Source organism: Ambystoma mexicanum, chromosome 12 (assembly GCF_040938575.1).
Source record: "Ambystoma mexicanum isolate Mex_15411 chromosome 12, UKY_AmexF1_1, whole genome shotgun sequence".
Lineage (NCBI taxonomy): Eukaryota > Metazoa > Chordata > Amphibia > Caudata > Ambystomatidae > Ambystoma > Ambystoma mexicanum.
In genome coordinates this window covers 700,371,655-700,378,421 of record NC_090936.1, presented here as the reverse complement: position 1 = coordinate 700,378,421, position 6,767 = coordinate 700,371,655, and the positions used below count along the sequence as shown (strand labels likewise).

At 48.4% G+C, this 6,767-nt stretch overlaps 1 protein-coding gene across 1 annotated transcript; it reads right to left on the bottom strand.

The window, feature by feature from the left end:
• Positions 1-2,200: 2,200 nt before the first annotated feature.
• On the bottom strand, positions 2,201-2,776 carry LOC138514660 (ribonuclease H-like). Its single transcript, XM_069630093.1, has one exon. It carries the CDS (start codon positions 2,774-2,776, stop codon positions 2,201-2,203), a length of 576 nt encoding a protein of 191 aa, XP_069486194.1.
• Between the last annotated feature and the right edge of the window lie 3,991 nt (positions 2,777-6,767).

The window sequence follows — 6,767 nt, the reverse complement described above, 5'->3', positions numbered from 1 at the left end:
GCAGAAAAGCAAATCCCGCATTCAAAACAATGGGCCTCATTACACAGTAGGCGGCAGGGGTTTACCGGTACCGGTAAGGGAACCGGTACCGGTAAACCCCTACCACCTTACTACGAGTTCCCTTTGCAGGACCCGACTTTAACGGCTGGTTTTACCAGCCGTTAAAGTTGGGTGCCGCAAAGGGACCTCGGAGCTAATTACGGTACCGCAATTTGCGGTACCGTAATTAGCACCTTCCCCATTCCCATTATGCCCAAAAATGGGAATGGGGAAGAGCCTTGGTGAATGGGGAATTACCGCCCCCGCTCACCTTGGATTAGGGCGGTAATTCCGCCATCCACCAAGGCGGACACGGTAAAATACCGGCGCCATGGTTACCGCCTACCGTGTAATGAGGCCCTATGAATCCTAATACTACTGTTATTTCTCCTATTGCTATCTAATGTAGAGTCGCTTATGTTATATGCGCAGTTGCCCTTGAGCCCGGTGTGCTTTATGAATAAATAAAATACAAAATACAAATGCAAATTAAGGGCCCTTGTTTCTGCCATGTTTGTACCTACAGAGTGAGATACAATTGCGTTAAGCATACACTGTTCATTTACCTTGTTTTTGCATTTGTTTTCATAAAAGCATTTGGTCAATTTATCATTTACATTCTATTAATCGGAGGTACTAAATCTAAAGGGGAAGGTGTAAAATGGGGGAGCAAAAAGATACTGGAAGTGTATAGAAGGAGGACAAAGGAGAACAGAGCGTAAAAGGAGAGAGATAGTGAGAGGGAAAAAGAGAGACATTAGAAGCAAGAAAATCTTGCAATTGCTGCCATTTGTATTTTGCATTTACGCCAATCTTATTCAACTTTAAATGCATTTGATCCTCTCGATTATGTACAATGTTTCTACTTATTCCGTTACAGTTCACTGTTTCTTTTTCTCATTGAGTTTCCTTTGTTCAAGTAACGCTGTAGAACCCCTATTTATGGGCATTAATGCTATGTTTCCGTTGTTCTTTCCTCAACATTTTCCTCCTCCTCTGCTGTAACACTGTTATGTGCTTCACGCATGTCCGACAGATGAATCCAGTATTTCAGACCCTTTACTTTCATCACAGTGGGTGTACCGTATAAAACTTCATAGGGGCCGTGAAATCGTTGAGCATTCCTTGCCGCATAAAGTTGCACACACACACTGTCCCCCCAGGAATTAGTTTGGCATTTGGGTTATCTCTTGCCGGAGTTACTGTTTCACTTTCACTTTCTCGTGTGAAGGATAGCACTATTTGTTTTGTAATTATCCTGGCTGCTCTGGTCAGTTTTCTTAAGTAATCTTGCAACTCCTCACCCAGTACTGCGGCTTCTCTGTGTGCATCTGACATTCTTCTTAGGGGTACGCCTGCCTGTCACTATCTCGTGGGGGAACAAGTGGTGGTCTTTGCTGGGTTGGTTTATCAATTTAAATAGGGCCAACTGCAAGGAGTACACCCCGTTTTTCTTTAGGCTGTGGCACAATTTTGACAACCTGCTCTTCTTGAGGCCGTTTAGCTTGCAGGTGATAAATTGAACATAGTTTGTGTGTTATTCCTAGCAGCACAGTCACTGTTTTAAATAAGTAATCGACGAAATGAGTCCCGTTGTTGGAGCATATGATGTCACAGATCCCCCATCGGGGAAACACCTCTCTCACTAAAAATGTTGCTTAACTTTTCGCATCTGGGTGAACGCAGGGTCCCGCTTACACCCAACACGAAAAGGGGCAGACCACCACAATCAGATATCATGCTCCATTGCACCTTTCTACCATGTCTGCATAGTCAATATGCAGTTCACGAATGGTCCAGCGAGGCGGGACAGCGTCCCTCTCAATGCTCTTAGAGTCATTCCTGAATTGTATGCCTAGGAGGTTGTACATTCTATCACTAATTTTGCCACCTGTTCCTGGAGTCCTTGCATGAACCAATTTGCCTGGATGTCTGCTGCTATGTGTTGTTTTGCAGTATGTGTGGGGAAGTGCCATTGCTGAAATGCTACCTCTAATAACTCCACAGGCATTACTACTTTTCCTCTAAAATGTTGTCCCCAGAGGAGGTCAGTGGGCGACTGCATGCACCCTCTTTTTGCCCATAATTCTTGCTCCTCCGGTGGTGCCCTTTTTTGCAGATCGATTATTTGTGATACTGACATTGAGTTGTACCCCCCTCCTCATTCTTCTTCTACATTTCCTTTTATTATGAATTCTCCTTGTGCTTCCCTTCCTAGGTAGGCTGCCTCTTTGGAAGCAGCATCCGCTGCCGCGTTTCCCAAAGAGATGCCGTATTTGTTGTTTGTGTGGGGCTGGCATTTAACCAGGGCAACCATTGTTGGCTTGTTTATTGCATCTATCAGTTCTTTTAGAAGCTCGGCATATTGCACTGGGGACCCATCTGCTCTCCTGAACCCTCTCCACCCCCATCGTGACAACCCCCCATGTACTGTTGTGGTCATGTAAGCAGAATCTGTGTAAATAGTTACTGCACATCCTTTTGCTGTGTTTAATGCTTCAATCAGCACTACCAATTCTGCTGCCTGCATTGAGAAGTGTGGCGGTAACCTTTTTTGCACGATTGTCTCATATTCTCCTTCTTCCAATCTCACTACTGTGGCTCCTACGTGCTTTTCTCCTGTCTCTGGGTTTATTGACGTTGAACTGTCTACAAAATACACTTCTCCTTCCTCAAGGACATCTTCATTTGCTTTGGGCATGTCATCATCCTCCCCCCCTGTATGTGGCACAGTCATGGTTTTGCATATCTTCTATGGTACAGGCCTCAGTGAGGAAGGTAGCTGGGTGGACTGTTTTGCACCTCACTATGGGACTATTTGTGCTTGACAGGATAATCTCATATGCTGCAGCTCTCTGTGTTGTCAGTGTGGACTTGAAACTATCAAGAATGGCAAATAATGAATGTTCAACAAACAATGTTACTGAGCATCCCATCACAATTGTGGCACTTTTTTAAATCATGAACGTGGCGGATGCGAGAGACTGTTCGCATGCAAAGTGTCCTTGCATTACCGCGTCAAGTGTCCCTCTATAGTATGCTAGAGGCTCGTGCCCTCATGATGTTTTTTGTGTCAGTACTGTTGTCATCAGCATTCCACCACAGTGTGAGAACAGGTAGAACTCCCAGTCATAATCAGGGGTCGCTAGAACGGGTGCTGTTGAAATCAATTCTTTGCGTGTGTCAAAAGCTGTGTTCATTTCCGTGGTTCATAGCAATGTTGTGTTTTCTCTTTGTGCCTCTTTCAGTACGTGCAATAGGGGTTTCGTGTGTGCTGCGCAGTCTAATATCCAGGTGTGGCAGTAATTGCACATGCCCAAACATTTTTGCATTTCCTTCACCGTCTTTGGTTTGCTGACAGCGGGCACTGCTGCTGCCCTGTCCGGTATTATTTGCTTGCCATATTTTTTTTTATAAAACATTTTTTATTATCATTTGATTACAACATAAACAAAACAACCAAAACCAAAAAGGGAGGAACAAGAAAGAGACGAGGCAGTTACATCCAATGGGGCCGACCCGGCCCGTCTTACAGTAGTAATTTGTCTTGCATCACCATTTTCGTGGAGTACGATCACAGTTCACCTTATAAGTGTTCAGGGTAATATCCCCAAGTCCATATAATTCAGGGCCCTCCCTCCTCCCATGCCGTCCATATTTTGGAGGCTTTGTTGGGACAGCCTCTTGCGGTATAGATCCTTCTTTCAATCATAGCACATGTGTCCATGTCCAATGCCCATTGCTCCAGTGTCGGAGAGTCCGGGGCTCCCCACTTTTGTGCAATATTGCGCTTGATTAGAGCGGCCGCCGTATGCAATAGCAGTTCTTCCCATTTATTCAATTCGTGCTCCCCCGGTGCTCCCAGGATCAGGACCTTCGGGTCCATATCTATAGTTTTGGAAAGTATCCGGGCCAGTTCCCGACAGCAGGCCTCCCAGAAAGTTCGGATCCGGGGACAGGACCACAGAATGTGAAAGAAGGTCCCCTCCTCATCCCCACATCTGAGACAGTTCGGGTTTGTTGCTTTCCCCCACCCAAACAGAGCAGTTCTAGGATAATACACTCTATGCATTATTTTAAGTTGCACCAGTCTGAGTCTCGAGGAAATGGCGGTTTCCCGTGGGTGCATTAGTACCCGGATCCATTCATCAGGGTCGATCGCCCCTACAACTATTTCCCACTTGGCCTTTAGGCTGGTCAACTCAGGAGTCGCGTAGGAAGTGATGGCACTATAGAGAATGGATATGCATTTGGAGGGGATATATTCGGGCAAAATGTTGCGTTCTATAGGTGAGCATTCCGAGACATTGTCCTCTGTCGATATGTGGACTCTCAGGGCGTGGGACATTTGCACGTGATGGTATCTCTCAGTGTCTGGGAGCTGGAACCTGCATTGTAGGTCCGCAAACGGGGCAAGATTCCCATCTTTCAAGACATCCCCCACTCTCTGGATCCCAGCCCTCACCCAGCACGGCCAAGGCTTGAGTTTCGCAATTTCCTTCAGATTGGCATTTCGCCATAGGGGTTGTGCCGCAGATAGTCTGTTCCCCCACCCCACAAACCTGTGTACGTTCCTCCAGGTGGTAATAATCTGTGCCTTCATTGTTAGTGGGGAAGATCTAGGGGGGGTTTGGTATAATAGCTGCAATGGATAGGTGTCGTGCATAGTTCCCACTTCGGCTTTGATATGGGGTAATTCCCAGTCTCCCTGCAGTAGGTCATTGACCACCACCAATTGGGAGGCCCAATAGTAGGCTGAAGGCAGGGCACTCCGATATCACCCTCCCAGATCGACCTCTGAAGTGTGGCCAGGGTTATACATGCTTGCCCTCCACCCCATAGGAGCTCCCTAAGGAGGGTTTCCACCCAGCCAAACTCAGCCCCCAGGATCTGCAACGGGGCGTTTTGCAGGACATAAAGGAATTGTGGGAGAGCTAACATTTTAAAAAGGGCGGCTCTACCCATGAGGGTCAGGGGGAGAAGCTTCCAATGTTGTACTTCATTGGAGAACCGGTCCATGATCGGTTTAAGATTGTGCGTGGTATAACTGGTAAGATCTGTTGTTATCCAGATCCCAAGGTATCGGAAACCAAACTGTTCTATGTGGTATGGACAGTCAGATGGATCGAGCTTACCCCCTCCCTTCACCGGGAAGAACACAGATTTCTTCCAATTGATCTTTAGACCACTAAATTCCCCGCATTGGACAAGCATCCGGGTCACCACGGGGCAGGTTCGGACAGGTTCTCCCAGGTAAATCAGGAGGTCGTCCGCGTATAGGGATATCCAGTCTTCGTGTCCCTCTGGCCATCTGAATCCCATCCAGGATGTGCTCTGGCAAAGCCATATGGCCAACGGCTCTATCACGAGAGCGAAGAGAAGGGGGGAAAGGGGGCACCCCTGCCTTGTAACCCTGCCCAGTCGGAAAGAGCGAGAGGTCCACCCATTCACCCTGACCGCCGCCCGGATATTTGTGTACAGCAGTTTCACCCATCCCAGGAACCCCTCCTCGAAGCCCATGCGTTCCATGATTTCCCAGTGGCCATCCCAACGGACTGAGTCGAAGGCCTTCTCAAAGTCGATCGCTAGAAGAGCAAGCGGGTTGTTAATGGTGGGAGCCCTCTCTAGTGCCAAGTGAAGTCGACGCAGATTCATACGGGTCGATTTGTGTGGCATAAAGCCACATTGATCCGGGTGTATTAGGACATCAGACACCGGTTGTAATCTGTTAGCTAGGAGTTTGGCGGGGACCTTAGCCTCGCCATTGATTAGCGAGATTGGCCTATAGGAGGCGCACTGCTCCTGGGGCTTATCAGATTTAGGGATGACCACAATGGTGGCCTTACAGAGGTCCTGCGGGAGGGTTCCCTGTTCCCGGGCTGTCAAGAACATTTTATGGAGGTGAAGATGTAATGTTGCCCTCCCCCAGCTTCTGCCAGGTTTCAGCTGGGAACCCATTTGGGCCCAGTGTTTTCCCGGTCTGCAGTTGGGCTAGTGCTTCAGCTACCTCGGTCTCCGAGAGGGCAGAGTCGAGACTCGCCCTTTGCTGTACTGAGAGAGGTGGGAATAGTATGTCATTAAGGAGGGTTGGGTCCAGCTGCGGGGTCGGAACCCGATAGAGTGTTTCATAGAATTGGGCAAAGGCCTCGGCTATCTCAGAGTCCGATGTGCACCCTTCACCCCGTGAGGTGACAATCTCACGAATGCAGCGTTGTCCCTCATCCCTTTTCTCCAGCCAAGCTAGCATTCTGCCGGCTTTGTCCCCATGTTCATAGATTCAGGCTCGAGAGTCCCAATGGGCTTGTTTAGCATTGTCCAATAAGAGGTTTCGGAGCCGCTCAGTGGCTCGTTTAAGGGAGAGCTGGGTCTGTGGGGATGGGTCAAGGATGTGTTTGTTCTCGCGTTGGGCCAATTTGCCCTCCGCTGTTGCTATGTCTTGGAGTCTTTCCCGCCTCCTATTCGCCACCCAGGAGATTAAAGCACCCCGTAAGACTGTCTTATAGGCCTCCCAGACCACCACCGGGTCCTGTTCTCTGTTGTCATTAAATTCAAAGTACTCGGTGGAGACTTCCGTAAGGAGGTCAACTAGCTCGGGGAAACCCAGGTAGTAATTGTTCAATCTCCAAGTTCTAGGGGGGGGGAGGACCCTGTGTGCGAATTTCCACAAGTAGGGTTGAATGGTCTTAGATGCCCCGGGGAAGGAAGTCGGCCGCCCGTGCCCTGTAGAG

Bases quoted from the DNA above. Each gene is read 5' to 3' on its own strand.
- LOC138514660 (XM_069630093.1), bottom strand. From the start codon at position 2,776: ATGACTGTGCCACATACAGGGGGGGAGGATGATGACATGCCCAAAGCA.